We start from the raw sequence: 22,595 nt of genomic DNA on the forward strand, positions 1-22,595 counted from the left end.
TTCCGCCTTTTATCGTGTTATTGTCATTTAGTTCTTCTTTTTCCTTTCTCACGGTGTCATATCTTTTCACTGTTCCTAACTGATATATCTATTTACGCGGATCTTTCTCCCCCACCCTCTTTCTTATTTTCAAGAGAGAAAACTATGTCGCGTGTTAAGAGAATAGCCAAAGAGCTAGAAGAGTGTCGTCAAGACAAGCAGTCAGGAGTGACGCTTATATTAAACAATGATAATGATTTAACGCATTTGACAGGGTATTTCCAAGGACCGCCGGGAACACCGTATCAAGGCGGTACATTTCAGGTTGCGATAGATATTCCCAATGAGTACCCATTTAAGCCGCCGCAGATGAAGTTTACTACCAAAGTTTACCATCCAAACATTTCATCGGTTACTGGGGCAATATGCCTCAATATTTTAAAGGATAAATGGACGCCAGTGTTAACCTTGAAGTCGACGTTGATTTCATTACAGCTCTTATTGCAATCACCGGAACCAAATGACCCACAAGACGCCGAAGTTGCCAAGCACTACTTGAGCAATAAGAAGGGGTTTGAAGAAACAGCAGCCTACTGGACTAAGCTATATGCCAATAACGGCAACACCGACGAAAGTCTGGGTACACCTTTGGTGAGTGATTCTGCATTATACGGAATCGATGAGGAAATTGTAACTCAATTTGAAAATATGGGTTTCCCTAGAGACAAAATCATTGAAGTTTTGAGAAGAATGGGGGTAAAGAGCTTGAAAGGTGTAAATAACAAGAGTGACTTGGAAAATAAGATTTTAGAAGAATTATTGAGAGAGTGTCAATAATATATAGCAAGAGAAGGAAATAACTTGTCCCTTGTAGTTTGGATAATTCACGAGCATTTCTGCTAATCTCATTTCAACCCTCTCCCTCTATCTTTTCAGATAGTCCTCTCTACTGCTGATCATAGCCAACAACCAACAGCCAACAGCCAACAGCCAACTTGGCTGCTCTGTTGGGGGGTCCATCTTCTTTCGTTAGCTCCTGTATATAAATCCTTTTCGGAAAACTGAAAAATTTTGGCGTGGTTTGAATTTTTTTTTTTTTTCTTTTCCCCTTCAAAGATCAAAAGTTGTTGAATTGACATTGCAATTATCAACCATTTGGAGTGATAAGGTCAATTCAAGCCAAGTATAGACCGTTTTTTGGAGCTTTGGATCACTGGCTTGGTTAGATCTACCAACCTTTATAGAAAAATCTTGCTTTTTTTTGCCTCGTTTTTTTTTTTTTTTTTTTTTTTTCCGCCTGTTTGTTCCCCCCATCCTTGTTAAGTTGGAGCACTGGTAATTACAATTCTTATAAAGTGAATCATGGCAATGTCTGCGGCAAGTAACCAAGAACGTGAGGTTGTTAATGAACAATCGCAAAACTCCTCGTTGAGTGCCACACCAAAGATTCTTGACAAAAGTTTACCATTATCTGAGGAAAGAGCTTCTGAAATTGGATGGTACTTTATAAAGTCATATTATGATTTTTTCGTGACAAAGTTGGAGGATATTCACAAAATCTACCATTCGAATGCATCCATTATTCATGATGCGTTTCCTGGGGAAGAGAAGAAGAAGAAGAAGGAGGAGGGTGAGGAAGAGGGTGATGACGTATCTCCAACAAGTTACAAAGCTACGGGCATCTCAGCCATTAAGCAGTGCTTTAGTGAACATCTCATTGGCGATGAGCAAGAAAAAAAAGATACTAATAGAATTGTGATTACAAGTGCCTGTTTCCAAGTTTCTTTGGAGAAGAACTTTATCATTGTCACATTTGGCGAGTGGTCGAAAAATGATTCTCCATATCAACAATTTACCCAAACTTTTCTTTTGACTCCCGGTAAAAGAGAAAGCACTTATGACGTTGCAAACGATATTTTGAGGTTTGTTCAAAGTAATGGCTATAATGGTAATCTGGTTGCAGAGAAGGTGGAAACCACAAAACAAAAGCAATCCACTGAGGAACCTCCCGTGGAAACTGCTGCCACTGCCACTGCCACTACTGCTGCTACTACAGCTGAGCAGGAAACCAAACAGGTTAATGGAAACAAAGTCGATGATAATGGTGATGAAGCTTCTGCTACTACTGCTGGTACTACAACTGAAGCTACTAATGGGGAATCTAAAAAGAAACAAGAGAAATTAGCTACGGTTTTGAATGGATCAACCGAATCTAATGAGGAATCAGTTAAACCAAAGGAAAAAACCAAAAAGGACACTCCTGATGTGGAGGGGAAAGTGGAAGCCAAGTCAACAGAAGAAGAGAAAGAGAAAGAGAAATCAGTCAAAGAGGAAGAAAAACGTACTGAAGAGCCAGCTAAACCAGCAGCTCCTCCGCAACCAATGACATGGGCAGATTTGGCAAACCAAGCTGTTCCCGCTGTTACTGCTGCTACAAAGTCAACAAAGACTTTAGTATCCTCACCAAGTGCTGCCACTTCCAAATCAGCATCAGCCGCCAATTCTGCTGCTGGTGCTTCTTCTTCTTCTTCTTCCGCCTCCGCCTCCGCCTCCTCCTCTTCTTCGTCTTCTTCTAACTCCACTACTACCGCCACTACAGCTAAGAAATTCCCAGCAACAGCGCCCTCATCAACATCTTCATCTACATCTTCAGGAGGAAAATACAAGAAAGATGAGTGGTATCCAATCTATATTCGTGGAAATCGTAACATTGATGAAAAACAATTGAAAGATCACCTTGTCAAAAAATTTGGAGAATTGAAATTTTTCAGAACAATTCAAAATATAGCCTTGGTTGATTTCGTGCTTAAAGAGGCACAATTAAAAGCGCTTGACGCAAAATCAACTACGGTCGATGGGTTTACTATAACTTTAGAGCCTAGAGAATCCAAGACTGGTAATAGCTTTCACAATAATTCAAATGGGGGTAATAAGAAATACAAAGACGGTAAAGATGGATTCAAAGATGGCAAAGATGTATTCAAAGATGGTAGAAAAGTAGGTGGGTCTAATGGAGGTGGTAAACCCAATGATGGTAGAAAGCTTGGTACAAATCCAGGTGCCAACAAACAACAACAGCAACAGCAACAACAGCAACAGCAACAGCAACAACAGCAAAAGCCCGGTAAATCAACAGCAAAATAGACGAAAATAAAATAAAACTTGGGCATTCTTACAAAACTAGCATTAGCTTAAACTAAAATGCGGTCAAACCCGTGTGATTACCGTTATTCAAAGGCAGTCAATTATGTAGAATAATGTTCATAGCACTTTTAATAAAAGAAAAACAGGAAAAAGAAACAAAGATAAAGAATGGTTTTGAATTTTCACCTACTTAAACTAGTGAAATCACAAACTGAAAGTTCACTAAAATCGAGCTTTTCATCAATATCTCAGTGCAAACACAATAGAAGCAAAATAATTGGAAAAAGTATAAACCTGAAGAAATAATCTACCTTTATCTATTCTTTCTATCCTGTATATCTAAAGAAATAATCTACTTTTATCTATTCTTTCTATCCTGTCTATACCTGAATGTAATAAACCATCATCTTTCAATAGCTGATGAGGGACGACTTCTTTTCGCAGCCAAATTTTTCCCATGGCAAATGCAACTGGTAGCATTATTAGTTGCAAAAATATAGAGTTGTTGGTATGAACGATAGAGATAAACCAGTCAATTGGTAACTGATAATAGATAAATTAGTTCTATAGCAAGATTACTAGGTGGGTATTACCTCAAACGGTTTTGTAATGTGCTATGTCACTCCTTTTTCTCTGTTTGTGCCATTTACTTTAGTTGTAACAAAAACCCTCTTTTCCAATCAAGATTTTCTCAGCAAAATGTAAACAAAAGACATGACAAGGAGAAGGAATTAGTTCCTAACCTCTTTGTCATGGAGGAATTAGTTCCAAACCTCTCTGATATTATTGAAACAAGCTACTAAGCTACAAAGTGTTGCCCCACTATCGAGCAGGGCGAGATAGTGGGCGAGCTCGACAGTGGGTGAACTCGACAGTGGGTGAATTGGCTCCAAACCTCTCTGATATTATTGAAACAAGCTACTAAGCTACAAAGTGTTGCCCCACTATCTCGCTCTGCTCGATAGTGGGCGACCAAGTTGAATATGGTTCTATAGTTCATTTTGTAAAGTATATATGGTAGCGTTGTACATTCTTTTCCACTGCGGCCAATCAAATTTTTCACTTTATTACTTGTATTTCCATTCATTAGAGAAAGAGTTGAGTTTCCTAGTAAGACCTCAAGTTTCCAAGCTCTTGTTGCTCCTAGTTGCTATATATGCCAATGCCATCGTCAGCAATACTTCCCTTCACAGAAGCAAATACTCGCAGAGTCGCATCTTTGTTCCGACAAGCAATGCGTACTGCATTTGATCATGCATTGAAATTCGAAGTTTACAGAAATGCTACGCTAGATATAAGAGCACAGTTTGAAGCAAATAGACACGTCTCCGATCCTGAGCAATTGGAAAGGTTGATTCAAAAAACCGAGGCAAAATTGGCTCATTGGAAACATCCAGATCCATATATTCCTCCTTCTAGACCTGGCGGAACAAAGTATCAAAGAAATATCCCTAGTCCTAAAGAGCCTATTGTTCCTGGTAACTGGTGAGGCTGTGGCTCACTATCGAGCAACACTATCGAGCAACACTATTGAACAACACTATTGAACAACACTATTGAACAACACTATCGAGCAGAGCGAGATAGGGTTGTAACAGGCTACTGAGTGCTGCTCGATGGTGTTGTAACAGGCTACTGAGTGCTGCTTGATAGTGTTGTAACAGGCTGCTGAGTGCTTCTCGATAGTGTTGTAACAGGCTTCTGAGTGCTGCTCGATAGTGTTGTAACAGGCTACTGAGTGCTTCTCGATAGTGTTGTAACAGGCTTCTGAGTGCTTCTCGATAGTGTTTAAACGAATAGTCATCCGTATACTATTTATAAGTTAAAAAAGAAAAAAAAAAAAGTATTTAGCATCTAGTAGATTAGAGTATCCTGATTCAAGTCAGATGCTCTTTTCCTGCCGGTAATTTCCTTCTTCCATTGTCTTTGCAACATTTGAACTGAAACATTAGAGGTGGCGGCACCTATTTGTCCAATCATTGCAAAATATTTCAACAATAATTCTTGCTGCTCTTTCTTGGTACTTTCCAACCCAGTAACAAGTAACGGCCATTGTATCATCAATAGTAAAAAGGGCGAGGCGTGCTGTTGGACATCGGAGAACTGATGTAGATAATGTATAAACAGAACACATTTGTCCACAATAATACTAATATTAGGGTTTGTAGAGGTCAAGTGGAAAAACCTCGTTAAAATCATTATGATTGAACTGAGAATAAATGATTGATGCAGAATATCTTGCCAACTCAACCAAAAGCTCTCTTCTCCAATACGAATCTCTTCGATGGGTAAGCCTATCGTGTATTTATTGTGTAGTTGAGATTCAGGTATAACCCCTCTGGAATCAAGGAAAACAATCTCACTCTGTTTATAAAACTCGGCAAGAATCTTCATGTTTTGCATGGGTTCAATCATTGCATCGCCGTTTTGTCTATATTTATTCAACAATTTAAGTAAATCTCTAAAAATTGATATACCAGAATTATGAAATCCCATGATTATATTGAACCCCTGATCTGTGATTATATCCATTTCTTTCAATACCAGAATCTCATAGTCGTTGCCTGCAGAAATCAATTGATCAATTTCCATATCTGTTTGTAAAGTACCGCCAAGATTAGTACTCAACCCTGCCAAGATCTCAATCGATAAGAACCAATATTTGCAAAACACCAATATTTTTGAAACTTTTGTGGTACAACCATCACCGCTGCCGCTACTGCCGCTACCACCACCACCACCACTTTGAGTAGATATCTTCAACAATAAATCCTTACACCCAGTTAAATGAGGTCGCCATTGTTGAGTACTGGTGGCAGTAGCAGCAGTCAATAACAACAAAGTCAACAAAACAGCTTCAATATTGGCATTTAAATTGTCTACTTCCCCTCGTTTCGTCGCTAGTTCTAACAATTTCAAACATCTTGACAAATAGGCACCATACGCCTTCTCATCCTCAGGTTGTTTATACTTCATATAACTTGTCTTTGCCCCTTCTGCTAATACAGCACAAAGTAAAAAAGGCTCAGTACTTGCAGTTTTCAAAATCATGTCTCTTGCGGGTTTGGAAGTGGATTTAGTTTGACGATGATACGCGTCAAACGGTTCAATTATATTGGCGAAATTATTGTAAAATTGTTCAAGGTAAAGCACTTCATGTTTACGTTTAAGTTTTATATAGTTTAATGGTAAATTGGCAATGTGCTCATCATCATTGTGAGTTGCAGAGTACTGCTCCAGTTGCAGTTGCAGCAGCAGCAGCAGCTGCTGCTGCTGCTGCTGTAGTTGTTGTTCTTGTTGTTGTTGATGGTGGTGATGTTGATGATAATGTTGGTGTTGGTGTTGGTGTTCTTGTTGTTCTTGTTGTTGCAGCTGCTGATGTTGTTCCAATGGTGATTGGTGTGCAAAAGGAGAATTATCAAAAAGATCAAACTGATAATCGTCTTGAAACGACTGTACATTAGAAAACTCCATAATTTCATTAACAAGATTCGACAAGTCGGTCGTTAGAATGCTTAAATCTGTCCCATTGAAAAAATCAAAATGGTCATTTGGTGTTGTGGCTGAAATACTATTGTTCTTGCTCTTATCATTTTTGGTCCTTTTGTTATTATTATTATTATTATTATTACTATTATTATTACTATTAATTAAGTTTTCGATATTCAACAAAGATCGCTTTTGCTGTAGATGCAGTGGAGTCATCAGTTCTGATTCTGGTGTAAGAGTTGTGGTTGCGGCCATAGTTTGGCGTTTCTCCGGCTGCGGGTATTGCTGTTGTTTCATCTGATTCTGCTGATTCTGCTGGTTCTGCTGCTGATTCTGCTGTTTGTGCTCTTCTCTACCATTATGCTGTTTGATTCGTTTCGGTACATCATATTGAACAGGTAAGAAATGCGTCGTGATGGTGGTAGCACTACCATCATTGCCGGATTTGCTCAAATTTTCGATTTCTTCACGCATTAGTCTTCTTGAAATGCGCAAAACTTTCTCTCCTGCTAAGGGGTATGAACACGTTTTGCCTAATCTAACACAAGTGGAGCAGAATGGTTTTTCTTCGGGACATTTGATCTTTCGTCGTTTACACTCGCGACACCCTTGTCTTGAATATGGTCTTTTCTGCGCCTTTTGCTGATGCAGCTGAAAAGTATCATGTTGGTCATTTTGATGTTGGTTTTCCTGCTCAACTAGCAACGATACCGGCGGTCGTGACGATGGTGATTGCAAAGTCAGTATCGGAAACAGAGACATTTTTCTTGCAAACTCAAATAAAGTCTTTTCGGGCCTATTATCCCTTTTGGCAACGCTCCTTCTCCTGGATACAATTGATTTGATTTCAATCAATTGTACCCCCAGTTCTTGTATGACATTGAAAACCAAAAAAAAAAAAAAAATTAAATTAAATTCCGTGAGATGAGCCAATATAGCTAATAAAATGTCGCGATCGGAAATGTGAATTTGAGCTTGACGTCTAAATGTCGTTAAAACGACTTGTAATCAGATAAGGCTAAAACGGTTATATTTTTGACACGGCTAAATAAATTTGACAGAGAAGGAAGAAAAAGGGGTTCAACAGTGGAAAGTCTACATATTGTAGTAATTGAAAGAGTTCATATTGGAAGAGTTCATATTGCAACCTAAATCCAAGGTTAAGGTATTAGACACATTTTGAAAAATTATCTTCTTATTCGGTATTAGCATTAAAGAAACAATGTATAAACCACTATTGAGTTATAACATACTTGCCACATACACACGGGTTTTGATATTGATGCCACCTGCCACCACTAGCCACCACTAGCCATGGTCAACGAACAACGACTACCGCCTCCCGGGACGGGTCGGGCACTGCTAAGCTCCCGAGAAAAAAAGAATCTTACTTTGCATATCATATCTTTTTAAAAAAGCACCGCTTGCATAAAAAAATAAATAAAATAAAAAATAAAAACGTTAAACGTCAACCCCCATTTTTCATTCATTCAAAGTATTAGTTTTGGTTTTTGGATTTGAAAACCAAGAAAACATCTAGGTACAAAAGTTATCTAAATAGTTGAGCTCGAAATTTTACAGCTATGATCTCAATAAATCAGTTTTTGGAGATACTACGAATTTCAATTACTCATTTATTTCAACAAATTCATTCGAGTATTCATTATACCATACCTAAATTTCAATTGAGAATTGATAGCATGAGCAGTCAAAATAATAATTTGGAGGCAAACAATGGTATTACAAGATTATCACTACTTGACCCGTCACTGTCATTGACTTCAACTTTGCTCCTGAATCCAACTGGCTCTAGGATGCCAATTAATGAGCCATTGCCCAATTTCCTGTTTGACCCGACACAAGATGAAAATTTGGCCAATGTTTCCATCTTCATACTCATTATATCAATGCTCATATATGGTGTATACTCAATTTTTTATCTGATGACAATAAAAAGAGACAAAGCCACCAAGAAAATTACTGTTGAAGAACTTGTTGCCAACGATTCGATTTCTCCTTTACCTTCTGCATCGCATTCAGAGTCACCTTTGGGATCACCACTACGACCTTCCACACCAATATCACTATTTCGTACATCCCACTGTTTCTTTAACACTCTTCCTTTAGTCTCATCTTCCTCCTCATCTTCTTCTTCACCATTATCGCCAGCAACACATTTCCGCCCCATACTACCCCCTTCACTTTCTTCCACAAGTAGTAGACCTTCAGGATCTCCAACAACAAGTAGTGGCAGCACACATTCAACTTCATTCAATACATATACTGAGTCGACATCAAATTTCAATTTCGGTTTCGATATAGTTGGCAACACGGCGGCGGAACGGTTAATGAATTTGAGTAAAAGTTTGTCATATAAGCATGGAAATCTACATTATATCAGCGATGAGCATACCATCGAAGAGGATGAAGAAAATGAAGTGAACGAAGTAGATGAAATGGATCCAGTCAAAAACTCAATCAAAGGAGATGATGGTGATGATGATGATGATGACAACAAGAAACATGAGACAAGTCACACTCATGAAGTTGGCTCAGATTCAGAAACATGGGACGAGTCAAACATTGCTCAAGAAGAAGACGATTTACTAATCCCGTTGAAGAACAATTTTACACCATTAGTTGAGAAACTGACATGCGGACTCATCAAGACTGATTTTATGTCTTTACCTCATGATGATGATGATGATGATGATGATGACAACAAGAAACATGAGACAAGTCACACTCATGAAGTTGGCTCAAATTCAGAAACATGGGACGAGTCAAACATTGCTCAAGAAGAAGACAATTTACTAACTCCTGTAAACGACAATTTACTAACCCCTGTAAACAACAATTTACTAACCCCGTTGAAGAACGATTTTACACCATTAGTTGAGAAACTGACATGCGGACTCATCAAGACTGATTTTATGTCTTTACCTCATGATGATGATTCGGTGATCAAACTGGGGTCACTAACAGCAGTTAGTGAAAACCAAAATGATGATGGCTTGCATATGTTGAAAAAACAGTTTGAAACAGAGGGTAATTTGGGAAGAAAAAGACAAGATTATCGAATAACTCAGCCTGTTTATACTGAATATTAAGTTGATTTTGTTTCAAGGAGATGAACATTGAATCTCTATATGTTACGTTTTGACCTCTACATCTCAACATCTACATCTCAACATCTACATCTCAACATCTACATCTCTACATCTCAACATCTACATCTCAACATCTACATCTCAACATCTACATCTCAACATCTACATCTCAACATCTACATCTCAACATCTACATCTCAACATCTACATCTCAACATCTACATCTCAACAGAGTTCTTTGTAATAAAAGTTAGCTTTGAGAAGCACTGACTACACTGACTACACTGACTACACTGACTACACTGACTACACTGACTACACTGACTACACTGACTACACTGACTACACTGACTAGAGATGTAGAGATGTTGAAATGTAGAGATTTTGAGAAGTGAGTACATTGTGACAAGCCTTACATTGATTACTCTAACTTTACAAATAACAATCAACAGTTCTCTACCCCCCCTTAGTATAGCTCCGTAGTACGGCCCCTTAAGTATCGTTCCTCCCCCCTAAAGTGTCACTCGCTCTATACAGTACACCGGCTCTATGGAATTTTTTTTTTTTTTTTTACAATTTTTCACCATGCGATGAGCATCGCATCGCATTGATTCCCTAGATTCGAAACCCACTTGTTTCTCCACACACTCCATTCTTTACAGTCTATACAGTCTCTATAGTCTATAGTACAGACCGATGCCTAAATCAAAAAGATCAAAATTAGTGACCCTTTCGCAAACGGACAAAAAAGGAAAAGAGTCCAAGCATAAACTTTTTGATGAGGTTCGTTCTGCATTGGACAAATACCAATATTTTTGGGTATTAAAAATGAATGATATAAGAACACCAGTATTACAAGACATTCGATCCGATTGGGGCCAAGAATCCAAACTCATACTAGGCAAGAAGAAAGTGATTCAAAAAGCTCTCGGCGAAACCCCTGAGGAAGAGTATCAACAAAACTCATCGGAAATAGTTAGATTTTTACAAAAATTACCAGGATTAACACCTGGATTACTTTTCACAGATGAATCCCCAGATACTGTTAAAGAGTATTTCAAAGCATACACTAAGAAGGATTTTTCTCGAGTAAATACAAAGTCCCCTATCAGGTTTGAGATCCCTGAAGGTATAGTATATTCTCGCGGTGGCCAGATTCCAGAAGAGGAAGATGTAGTAATGTCTCATTCATTAGAAGAAACATTGCGTAATAAATACAAGATCCCAACAAAGATCAAGTCTGGGAAAATCATATTGGAAAAACCATATTTGGTATGTGATAAAGGTGATGTTTTGGATGTTCGACAAGCTTTAATTTTGAAACAATTTGGTGTCGCCTTGAGTGAGTTCAAAGTTCCTTTGCTTGCATATTATGACAAAAGTTCAGGAGCCGCTGAAGCATTGAATGTTGAGACTACTGAGTAAGAGCAGTTTATACATCTAATGGTGTACTTTTTATAATACTACAAAGCTATTTAACTAAACCCATGTGTTTGAAAGAAATCCCCTTAGTTCTCTTTGGGGACGTCCTCATCTTCAATGGCATCTTCTAGTGCATTCGTTTGAGGAGGTCCACCAGATGTATTGCTATTACCTTCTTCTTCTTCTTCTTCTTCATCATCATCATCCTCAATAGCATCATCATTATGTACTAGTGTCTGTGATGGAGTCGCACTATCAATAATATCCTCCAGTACCTTCTCGATTTCTTTCTCTTGCCCCCCAAAATCTTCTTCGAGTTCGTGAATTTCGGCAATTCTAATCTGTACGAAAAATAACTTAGCGTCTCCTTTGCCCAAATTCCTGAACCCATACTCGTTACCTGAAGGAACCCTAAATATACAGCCTCTAGTAGCAACAAACACCTGATCATTCAAGGTAACTTCAACGATGCCCGATACGATATTGAAAATATAATTACAGGTCAACATCGATACTGGCTGTTTCTCCCCTGCCTCAGGGAGTTCCAACATGGCAATTGAACACAAGTCTTGATTTTCATTGAATAATACTGAAACTTTATAATCAATCGAGTCCACGATTCCATTTGTTATATCTATGTATTCTCCGCCATTTTGATTATATGCTACTGGTTGTTCCACATATTGGCCATTTTCAATAACGTTTAGCTTCAATACCAGATCTTTAATCCACTCGCTCCCCGGTATTGTTCCTGGCTCTACATTCTCCAGCTCATCTTCTGATGATTTAGGTGATAACGGTACTGTAATTGGTGGCTGTTTCTTCCGAGCATTTTTTCTCCTACCCCTTTTACCCCTAGTAGTATTCCAATTCTCATTATCAGGAACATGAACTACTTCTTTTATCTGTCTTAATGGCAATTTGTAAATATCTCGAACTAAAGTAGTATCAGGATCGTCTTCTTCATCTCCAAGTTGACTTGCTTTGGAATAAACAATCCTTTCATTTCTCCAGTATGCTAATGGTTTGATCTTGATTCGTTTTGATCTCCTTAATCCAGAAGGCGGAGGTGATGGTAATTGCTGCGACTCGGTGTATTCTGAAGTATAAGATGATGAAGGTATTGAATAATCATTTCTGGCCCTTTTGCCTTTTCTTCCTCTATGTGGTTCTGATTCTGGTGATTCGAAAGTGATATCTCGGGTGTCAGATACGTCACTAGATAGTTCGTTTCTAAATGTGTCTCCCTCTTCTTCTTCTTCTTCTTCCTCCTCCTCCTCATTATCGTCATCGGCAGCGGCGCCATCAAAAAACATAGAAACGGATCCTTCTGTATCATCTAATTCTTCGCTTGACGCTCGCCTTCGTTTACTTTTCTTTGTTTCTGGACTTGCGATTCTCTTTGCTTCAAAGGGAAGCGATGGTTCTGGCGACTCCAGTTCTTGTAAAGATGGTTCCAATAGAGCAGGACCATGCTCTTGGGAACCGATGTACTCATCCCGCGTGTAACTGCCATCGTCAAATGCATCATTTTCAAAGTGACCAAAATCCTCGTCTCCTCCACCACCTCCAAAATCATGATCATCTTGCAGCAATTGATGATCAAAATTATAGTGTTTCTGCTGTTCAGGCAATGGTGATTTCAAAGGGGATGGTTTATTATTAGTGAGTGTTGATGACTTGACACTGCTCATTGCAGCAAGTTGAGGATCTATATTATCGCGTGCTCTATTGCCTTCATTATCAAAATCAATCTTCCTCGCCACATAATTGAAAGACGCTCTATTCCTCAACCTATGACCACGAACACCAAGATTATCATCATCATCATCATCATCATCATCATTATTATTATTATTATTATTATTATTATCATTATCGATATACTGCGGCGATATGCTTAGACGGCCTCTTTCCCTATCTCTATTTGCTGGCAACGGTATGGGAGACGCGGGATACCGTATATTCATAAAGTCGTTCGGTTCATTCCCAAAATCCTGATAGGTTTCAAAATCGTGAATATCCGTCAGCTCCGCAAAATCAGGGTTACCCATTGTGGATTCGCCGTTATCTTTTCTCAAACCTCCCTCTTCTTGCAATATGATCCGATCCTGAGTCGTCTCCATAAAAAAATCGTCCACATCCTCCAAACCATATTCATCTCTCTTGATATTTTTCCTTACACTTAGATGCTTCTTGCGCGATCGTTGGCCAAGTAGTAGAAGATCCATTTTTTTCAAGTAAAAAACAGATACCCTAGATATTCTCTAATCTCTCCAACCGTTCTCTTTAGCTAGCTTCTGTCACAAAAGTCTAAAACTCGCTTCTTATTGGTTAGTTTGGCCGCCTAATTGGTTACCAGGTTTAATTTAGTTGGGTTTTTTTTCTGTATGTTTTCGTGAGTGTTGATGTTTTTGTTTTGGTTTTGGTTTTACCACGAAAAATGGATGAGCTTGACCGCGCTTAGCCGTGCCATGGCGCGCCATTGGGCGCCATTGCCTGCCATCTAGGGCGCCATCTAGGGCGCCACCACGAGCGAACGCTCGTGGTAAGGAGCCAGCGTGAAGATGGCGCTGGTGCAGAGATGGAAAGGCTCTTGTAAGAGAAACTATTTCATGACTGTAGTTTGAGCCTATAAGAGGCAACTTGCAATAAGAGGCAACTTGCAATAAGAGGCAACTTGCTATAAGAGGCAACTTGCTCAGCAATAAGAGGCAACTTGCTCAGCAATAAGAGGCAACTTGCTCAGCAATAAGAGGCAACTTGCTCAGCAATAAGAGGCAACTTGCTCAGCAATAAGAGGCAATTTGGTTTTCCAAGACTAACAAATTAATCACTCTGCTTGTATATGTTTCTTATTTCGTATTGTAGAAATTGCACCCAAGTTAGTGTTGTGACAAGCTACTGAGTGTTGCTCGATAGTAGAGCAACACTATCGAGCAGAGCGAGATAGTGTTGTAACAAGCTACAAAGGGTTGCTCTACTATTGAGCAGAGCGATACTATCGAGCAGAGCGAGATAGTGTTGTAACAAGCCACTGACTAATGACACCATCTCTCTCTGGTCGATAATGTCGCTGTAACAAGCTACAAAGGGTTGCTCCACCATCTCGCTCTGCTCGATAGTGTCGCTCGATAGTGTCGCTCGATAGTGTCGCTCGATAGTGTCGCTCGATAGTGTCGCTCGATAGTGTTGCTCGATAGTGTTGCTCGATAGTGTTGCTCGATAGTGTTGCTCGATAGTGTTGCTCGATAGTCTACATCACTTTATCAAAGTCCAATTTTTTTTCCTTTTTTATTATTGTATAAATCTACTACTCTATCTATACAAGTTTATTCTACTTTTTTCAACACCAACGCGGTTCTGCTGGGTATATAAACCATCAACGAGTTGGCACGGTTGTTCCATCCATCATTGTTTGTAAAAAACTTTTGCTTTTCTCCATTCTTTGAATCTTCAATTCTTCCATGTCCACCAAATTTCTCGTCATCAGTATTCAAGATGATTTCATATGTACCTGGGACATCAACACCAACCTTGTAGTCAGGAAATGATTGCGTAGGGTTGAAGTTGAAGATAAACAAAAGTCCATTTCTCTCAAAAACTAAAACCTTGTCCAGCTCATGCTTCAATGAAACATAAGCTTGTGGTGAGTCCAATACGTCCAAATGTTGCATTGCCGAGTCAAATTCAAACAAATACTTGTATCTCAACAAATCATCCTCAATGAGATTAAATTGTCTTCTTGCATAGTGATAAGATTCCTTGTTTCCAACACGAGGAAAGTCCAACCATTCGGGGTGTCCAAATTCGTTCCCTTCGAAATTCAAGTATCCTTCACCGCCCAATGCAAAAGTAATCAATCTGATCATTTTATGCAATGCCATTCCACGATCAATAATTGGTGTCAATTCGGACAATTTCGACATGTGTGTATACATCTCTTTATCCATAAGCCAAAATGCCAACGTCTTATCACCTACCAAAGCCTGGTCGTGAGATTCACAATAACTTATACATTTCTCACCATGACGACGATTGGTCAATGTGTGTACTATATTACCCAAATCCCATTGTTCATCTTGTAAATGTTTCAAAATCTTTATCCACATATCGGGGATCGCCATTGATAATCTATAATCAAATCCAATACCTCCATCACTAATAGGACAGCACAATGTTGGCATACCTGAAACATCCTCAGCAATAGTTGTAATTTCTATACTTTGTTGCTGAGATATATCGTCCATTAGTTTATTTGCCAACATGAGATAGACAATAGCTTCATTGTCAACCCAATCTTCATTAAAGTATTCATTATAGTCACCACTAAAGCCAAATCCCAATCCATGATGCTTGTACAACATCGAAGTAACACCATCGAACCTAAATCCATCAAATTGATAAACATCGATAAAAAATCTCAAGTTTGATAAAAGAAACCTTAATGTTTCATAGCAATTATAATTGAATAATCTAGAGTCCCACAACTCATGTTGTCCCTTGGCACCACCATGGAAAAGGTAATGGTCAGTTCCATTAAACATGTTTAATCCATCTTCAACATTTTTCGAACTATGCGAGTGAACAACATCCAAAAGCACACGTATTCCATACCCGTGAGCGGTATCAATCAACTCTTTCAACTCCTCAGGAGTTCCAAACCTTGAACTAATTGCAAAAAAACTAGTAACTTGATATCCAAAGGATGCATAATAAGCGTGCTCCATAACCGCCATCAATTGAATAGTATTGTACCCCAACTTATGAATCATGGGTAATACCTTGGTTGTGAAATTCTTATAAGTGCCAATCTTGGGTTCGGGTGTTGATATTCCTACATGTGCTTCATATACTTTAATACCTTGCGATAATCTCGGTCTTTTATTTTTGAACTGGTAAACTTCATTCTTGGGTGGATTCCAGAATCTGCCCTCGTACAAGTTGGTTTCCTTGTTATAGGTAGCCCTCTTGACCCATGGGTCTAATCTGTATATCCATTCTCCCGTAGGTAACTTCATAGCAATCTTATACTTTGAATTGTGAGGAATAACACCTTCACCGTCAATTTTCAAGTGCCACTTGCCAAAAGAGTCCATTTTAGTCAATGCGTGAGTCTCCAAGTTCCAGTTATTGAACTCTCCAACAAGACTCACCTGTTCGACATTTGGAATATACTCTAATATCTCAACTCCGTTATCAATAGCATGCAAACCATATGACTTGTAAGACTCGGCAAAATTCAACAACGACCCTTCACTAGCGTCCAACTTGGTGTCCCACTCTTTCAATTGCAATTGTCGCTTAATCAACAGTTGTGAAAACGGCTCTAACCAGGGATCTAACCCAACAACCCCCTTAATCAACTTTGCATTCTCGTTATCACAATGAGACATTTTTTTTTTTTCAACAATACAGTACAAAAACCAAACAAAACAACAAACCTAGATAGTGTTTCAGTATTTCAATTGGTATAACTTTGCAAATCTCTACTATTAAGAACTCACCTCACAAAAAGATCCTAAGAACAACTTTAATTTATACAAGAATAAAAAGAGTTGGGGGATTTATAATTGGCTCGTTTTTATACTTGTATTAATTTATACGGTGGAAAGAATGTCGCGGAGTTGCAATCAAAAAAAAGTGCAACCTTGATACATTTGGTAGCGAGAAAACATGAGACAAAGTGAAGGAGAGATAAAGATGGAGATAAAGATGGAGATAAAGATGGAGATAAAGATGGAGAGAGAGGTGGAGGTGGAGATGGAGATGGGGGTGGAGGTGGAGGTGGAGGTGGAGGTAGAGTGTGAGACAGAGATAGAGGTATTAAAAGGCGAGCTATTAGTCTAGAGTAAATCATTTTCAAGATATTATTTATGGTAAAATTATTTTACTGGTTAATTTCACTAGATAATTTCACTTTGATCTTGTGTAGTCTTTATAATTGGCCCAGAAATAGAACGGAGGATTGTTGACCGGTCTTCTCCGGATTTTGAGGGGATCTAGTTTCCCCACCGTCACTATCGACCGACACTATCGACCAACACTATCGACCGACACTATCGACCAACACTATCGACCGACACTATCGAGCAGAGCAAGATAGTGGAGCACACTAGCTGTCACTGATAGTGGAGCACACTAGCTGTCACTGATAGTGGAGCACACTAGCTGTCACTGATAGTGGAGCACACTAGCTGTCACTGATAGTGGAGCACACTAGCTGTCACCGACACCTCCTCTCCTCCTCATCCCTCTCCTCCTCCTCCCTCTCCTCCCTCTCCTTAACTCACAATGGAGACTGTGCTTGTTGAAATGGAACCAGTACCATGAAACATGTACACCTTTCCCCCCCCCCTCACCCTTTGCCCTTTTCCCACTATACCCTATTTTTCTATGCTCTACTGCAAGCGTACTTTTCCTGGTTATACTCATCACCGAAACCTTTGATTTAATATCCTCTCCGAGCCCTCCATTTCATATTCCCTTTGACTAACCCACATTTGATGAAATGTACCCAAACTAGCCAAAACACTAGCACCTATCCAACTTTGGTTAATTCTCTCCATTGAATTTCCAGTGGCATGTAATCTAATCTTTAGTCCCGGATTCAACTGCGATAATTCGTGATATAATCTTTCGGTCAACTGGACAATAAGTGAACTACCACCAGTAACTATAATATTATTAGCTAGCCCTGCTCTCAAATCAATATCGATAATGGAAATTACATGAGTTATCAATTGCGTAAGACCACGCACTATTTCCTTTTTATTTACCACATCGTTTTCCTCATCCTCGCTTCGACGTATCCTTTTGACTGGTCGGTACTCGCTTATTGTATTATGTTCTATCCCTGGTATTTCTCCATTACACGCTGGAGGCTGCAACTCGGACTGATTAAATTTATATAAAAGTGGATCAAATATAGTTTCAGCCATGAGAAATCGTTCTTGACCTAGTGTTATCGATTGACCTGTCGGTAACTCAAAGGTTCTTTTGGAAAACAATGGAGAATCAGAATCATCATCACTACAGTCTCTTCCTCCCCCTCCCCCTCCCCCTGCTCCTGCTCCTGCTCCTCTTCCTTTTCCTAATGATGATTTCTTTTTCATCTCTTGAGTAGGTACTTCCAACATTGTTTCCTTAAACTCGTGCCATATTTTATCCTCCTCATATAGTCTAAACAGATCAGTTACTATAACATCCTCGCCCAATTTCTTCAATTCAAACACAGCCTTTTCTTGAGGATACTTGGTTGGTTCTTTATTCTTTATCAATATACTTGGCTCAATAACTAGTCTATTTTCTTCCTCTTCTCCTTCTCCATTGCTACTGGTTTTCTTCTTTCCTTGTAAGAAATCTTTCACAATATTGTTAAGAAACTTTCCTGAATACGGCGTCCTTACTGAACTTTTGATCAAACAGATCCCGTCAACAACAGGACTCACGCTAATTGAATCATGGCCCAAGTCAACAACTAAACAATTGGGTCTTCCTTGTTGGAAACTAATACAACTAGGCACTTTCACCAAATACAATCCGGGAAACTCATATCTCTTATACACTTGCTCAATTAACCTAGTACGGTACTCATTTGTACTCCAAATAGGCTCAGTGATTAAAATCGGTTGGTCTTTTTCAACAATCTTTAATTGTTTGAAATAGTAAGAGAACATTTCAAAGGCTGCTTCCCAATCAACAATCAATGAATTCTCAACAATCCGTTTCACTTCAGTGCCCTTTTGACGCAAAACATCAATACTTTCTCCAAATATTCTTGTTCCATCGGATAATTGTCCATAGCTTGAAGCAGTGATGATCTTGGGGAAATCGTCTCCTGCATATCCTATCCGTGTATTCAACGAGCCAATGTCCAATATAATGGCATTGATTTCGTCTCCTCCATAGACAGTATTGGCATTGGTAGTAGACATGACACTCTACTTCTGAAATGATCAACAACTCTTATTGATTGGCTCTTGCCTTTTGATATTTGGAAAAAAAAAAAAAAAAAAAAAAAAAATTTCAATCTTAAGCGCCAGCTTTGCCAGCTGTGCAATACAACAAGAGAATAGCAAGAGAATGGCTTGAAAACAGCTCGAGAACAGCTCGAGAACAGCTTGAGAAAACAGCTTGTTCTTCTCTTTGAGAGGAAGAGAATTGCTAGAGAAAAACTCTAATTTGTCTCTTTAATGAGTCTTTGACTTAATGTCTTGGACAACTATATAGACAAATGATGCAATAGACGGTAGCAGTCAATGCTCCACTATCTCGCTTCGCTCGATAGTGTCATAAAGGGTCTAATGAACACCCATGTGGGTAACTACATGGGCTCTATTGTTTCTTGTTACCCCCTCATGATCAAACGATCAATCATCAACAAATCGTCATCGATGGATTCTTTGTAATTTTCATAGATTTTCTCATCTTCATTTTCACATCCTTGAGACGTTTCATCAAAGAGTGTGAAATCCAAATCTCTTTGTCTCGGTAAATTATACTTTATTGGTAGGGGATACAGATGAAACTGAAAAGGTAAACTAGACCCTTTGCGGTTATTGTTCTCGTCCAATATCATAATCTCCTCTTCCTCGTCATCTTCTTCCAATAAGGCTAAATCAATGCAGTCGTAATTTCGTTTCAGATAGATACTAGATAAATTAGGGAACTCCAAGTATTGGAATGAGCAATCATTCCTATCTCTAGTATGCGAATTGAACATCTGAGTACCCGTATGGGAGTTAAACCCATGAGTACCCCCTGTATGCGAATTGAACATCTGAGTACCTCCCGTATGCGAATTGAACATCTGAGTACCTCCCGTATGCGAATTCAACATCTGAGTACCTACCGTATGCGAACCATACCCATTTATGTTTGTGTTTAGGTATGGTTGAAAAATGCTCCTTCTGGGCAACTTCTTAGGTCGATTGCGTAACGGTTGTGGCTTATGTAGTGTTTCTTCTTTCTGTTGTTGTAGTGGGGGTGGCGAAGAAGCAACAGTAGAGCTCATGCTCCTTTCGCCACAGCTATTGCGGTTATTGTTATTAAATTCTTCTTCATCTGTAAACATTTTCTCGATATCTTTTATTGAGGTTGAAAAGATCTCATGCTCTAATTTATGTCGTTTTGATAAGGAGAATCTGGTATTGTATGTCGATGTGGATGTGGATGTGGATAACGAACAAGGCCGTTTCATGAATAAAGCGAGAGTAAAGAGTATGTGATGCGATTATAAAATAGAATAAGGTAAAAGTAATGGGTCCTATAGGTAGTGGCTCTATAAGTAGTGGCTCTATACGTAGTGGCTCTATACTTGATGGCTCTATACGTAATGGGCTCTAGGTTTCTGGGTTCTGGTATTTGGGATCTGGTGTGTGGGCTCTATATGCCCTTTAAATGCTCCTTATATCTACTAATTAGATCTTCTATGACCAATACTAGTCGTCCTTCTTAAAAAAAAAAGGAATCCTCTACTTTATAAACTACTACTACTATAAAAATAAGAAAAAACTAAGCCGTTACGATAGAGCCATAACCGATTAGCCAAACCCGTAATCCGTGTATGTGTGTGTAATGAAATTTTCAACAAGACAAGTAAGTAGAAAACGGAAAAGCAAATGTCACATTAAAACTAACCGCCGCTTGGAAAAGAAAAAAATATCGCCTTACAAAAAGCCTCCTCTCCCACCCCCCTTCCCCCCACACATACCGCTCATTAAAAAGAGAGGAGAGAGTATAAGAAGAAAAAAGAAAAAAGAAAAAAAGAAGGGAGGCCTTAGTTTGCTCAAGGATACCTCACATTTATGCATAAAATGTGTCACCATTTAGTTAACTTATATCGTGTTTTAGCTTTGAATTTTGCTTTACTTTACTTTACTTTACTTTGCTTTGCCTTAGTATTTTTTTTTTTCTTTTCTTTTTCATGGCTTCCTTCTTCCGTTCCGTCCCCGCGGCAGCTATGGTAAATGGAATCAGTTTTTTTTTCCAAGCAAATCTTGAAAAATTTAAAATCAGATGATTTGTATATCGAAGGAAGGTTACATTATAATTGTCTACAGTTGATTATAATTGTCTACAGTTTATATATCTATCTATCTCTTTTCAAAACTCTCGGTGAAAAACATACTCACCTTTTATTGGCCCATTAGCCATCTTTTTTTCAAAAAAAAAAAAGCCTTTCCTTAAATGATAATGCCACATAATCCTCACCATCATAATCATCATCATCATCATCATCATCATCTATTTTATTTGGTGCTACCAAGTGTTGGGTTTTCGATAAGATAAGGAAAACAATAACTTACTCTATTAGGCTATTACGTGTTAGCCATGGAGGGAGGTTTTGTTGTTCACGATTGGCTAGAGAAAACAAAAACAAAAACAAAAACAAAACCAAAATCAAAACCAAAACCAAAACCAAAAGCCTCTTATCAAATTTGCAAAACGCACATGATCTTTACAAGTTTGTTTTCATTAACACACATGATCTCTACAAGTTTGTTTTTATTTTCTCTACTACTGAGTAAAGTATTTGCTACACGTGCAAGCAACAATTTATTGCCGTTGATTGGTTTGGCTAAAGTCATAAAAAAGAAAGAGCCATTAAAAAGAGCCACTAAAAGAGCCACTAAAAAGAAAAAGCCATAATGAAAAATTATAAAGCAAAACTCTTTTATTTTCAATTTGCGGAAAATTTTACTTGTATTACTCTAATTTATTATCCTTCCAAAGTAACCTATTCTTTTCCCACTTTCACTTCTCCTCTCTCAAAAACTAACTTGCTTGACATTTTGAGATAAGGAAATATTATTGGCGTTAGTAATCACGGTGATACCGAAACTTTTCTTTTTTCTTTTTCTTTTTTGGCCTTCCCATTTTGGCCTTCCCATTTTGGCCTTCCTATTTTGGCCTTTTCTTTTTCTTTACTATCAAAAGCCTTTTGATAAGAGAGAATGGATCGATGTATTCTAGTATTAGCGATGGATTGGCAATGTATTATATTTTTACGCAAGAGATTAGGTGATAAGAGATTGACTGATAGGAGATTAGGTGATGTTGACTATGTACCCGTGGCTATAGCATAAAAGGGCTGTATTTTAACTAAAGCGAGTAAAAGATAGAAACCAGTCGATATACGGTTTATTGACTCAATGTTTATAGATTCATAGTGTCAACTCTTCTCCTTGAGCTCTCTATAAATATTCAATCAACAGTCACGTGAACAAATTATCTATTTTTGGTGGGTTTTATCAAAACTATTGTTCACGTGACTAGATTTTAGTTTACGTTTAGATTTTTCGTTACTCGTCTAGAATTTGCTACTAGACGTTAACTAACTACCCTACATGTCAACTTTTAACCATTGTTATCTACAAGGATACTAAATTTTAGTTAGTTTTAACAATACAACATATTTCTATCTATACGTCATCCTCCTCCTCTTCT

At 38.4% G+C, this 22,595-nt stretch overlaps 10 protein-coding genes across 10 annotated transcripts; 5 read left to right on the forward strand and 5 right to left on the reverse strand. All coding sequences in view use genetic code 12, as the record gives it.

Moving 5' to 3' along the window:
- Positions 1-144: 144 nt before the first annotated feature.
- Positions 145-816, forward strand: KGF56_002233 (E2 ubiquitin-conjugating protein; the record flags this gene model as incomplete). Its single annotated transcript, XM_049323440.1, has 1 exon — positions 145-816. One exon carries the CDS (start codon positions 145-147, stop codon positions 814-816), a length of 672 nt encoding a protein of 223 aa, XP_049180727.1.
- A 525-nt stretch (positions 817-1,341) lies between these two features.
- On the forward strand, positions 1,342-3,123 carry KGF56_002234 (uncharacterized protein; the record flags this gene model as incomplete). The annotated part of the gene is made up of 1 exon (XM_049323442.1): positions 1,342-3,123. One exon carries the CDS (start codon positions 1,342-1,344, stop codon positions 3,121-3,123), a length of 1,782 nt encoding a protein of 593 aa, XP_049180728.1.
- Positions 3,124-4,285: 1,162 nt separating this feature from the next.
- Positions 4,286-4,612, forward strand: KGF56_002235 (uncharacterized protein; the record flags this gene model as incomplete). Its single annotated transcript, XM_049323443.1, has 1 exon — positions 4,286-4,612. One exon carries the CDS (start codon positions 4,286-4,288, stop codon positions 4,610-4,612), a length of 327 nt encoding a protein of 108 aa, XP_049180729.1.
- Positions 4,613-4,977: 365 nt separating this feature from the next.
- On the reverse strand, positions 4,978-7,374 carry LYS14 (Lys14p; the record flags this gene model as incomplete). The annotated part of the gene is made up of 1 exon (XM_049323444.1): positions 4,978-7,374. The coding sequence occupies one exon, from the start codon at positions 7,372-7,374 to the stop codon at positions 4,978-4,980; it is 2,397 nt and encodes a 798-aa protein (XP_049180730.1).
- An 821-nt stretch (positions 7,375-8,195) lies between these two features.
- Positions 8,196-9,722, forward strand: KGF56_002237 (uncharacterized protein; the record flags this gene model as incomplete). The annotated part of the gene is made up of 1 exon (XM_049323445.1): positions 8,196-9,722. The coding sequence occupies one exon, from the start codon at positions 8,196-8,198 to the stop codon at positions 9,720-9,722; it is 1,527 nt and encodes a 508-aa protein (XP_049180731.1).
- Positions 9,723-10,418: 696 nt separating this feature from the next.
- MRT4 (Mrt4p) lies at positions 10,419-11,147 on the forward strand (the record flags this gene model as incomplete). Its single annotated transcript, XM_049323446.1, has 1 exon — positions 10,419-11,147. One exon carries the CDS (start codon positions 10,419-10,421, stop codon positions 11,145-11,147), a length of 729 nt encoding a protein of 242 aa, XP_049180732.1.
- An 83-nt stretch (positions 11,148-11,230) lies between these two features.
- Positions 11,231-13,375, reverse strand: MIF2 (Mif2p; the record flags this gene model as incomplete). The annotated part of the gene is made up of 1 exon (XM_049323447.1): positions 11,231-13,375. The coding sequence occupies one exon, from the start codon at positions 13,373-13,375 to the stop codon at positions 11,231-11,233; it is 2,145 nt and encodes a 714-aa protein (XP_049180733.1).
- Positions 13,376-14,476: 1,101 nt separating this feature from the next.
- On the reverse strand, positions 14,477-16,540 carry GLC3 (1,4-alpha-glucan branching enzyme; the record flags this gene model as incomplete). The annotated part of the gene is made up of 1 exon (XM_049323448.1): positions 14,477-16,540. One exon carries the CDS (start codon positions 16,538-16,540, stop codon positions 14,477-14,479), a length of 2,064 nt encoding a protein of 687 aa, XP_049180734.1.
- Positions 16,541-17,578: 1,038 nt separating this feature from the next.
- ARP4 (Arp4p) lies at positions 17,579-19,081 on the reverse strand (the record flags this gene model as incomplete). The annotated part of the gene is made up of 1 exon (XM_049323449.1): positions 17,579-19,081. One exon carries the CDS (start codon positions 19,079-19,081, stop codon positions 17,579-17,581), a length of 1,503 nt encoding a protein of 500 aa, XP_049180735.1.
- A 413-nt stretch (positions 19,082-19,494) lies between these two features.
- KGF56_002242 (uncharacterized protein) lies at positions 19,495-20,346 on the reverse strand (the record flags this gene model as incomplete). The annotated part of the gene is made up of 1 exon (XM_049323450.1): positions 19,495-20,346. One exon carries the CDS (start codon positions 20,344-20,346, stop codon positions 19,495-19,497), a length of 852 nt encoding a protein of 283 aa, XP_049180736.1.
- Between the last annotated feature and the right edge of the window lie 2,249 nt (positions 20,347-22,595).

The sequence above is a fragment of the Candida oxycetoniae genome (assembly GCF_023343755.2).
Source record: "Candida oxycetoniae strain CBS 10844 chromosome Unknown scaffold46, whole genome shotgun sequence".
NCBI classification, from domain to species: Eukaryota; Fungi; Ascomycota; class Pichiomycetes; order Serinales; family Debaryomycetaceae; genus Lodderomyces; species Lodderomyces oxycetoniae.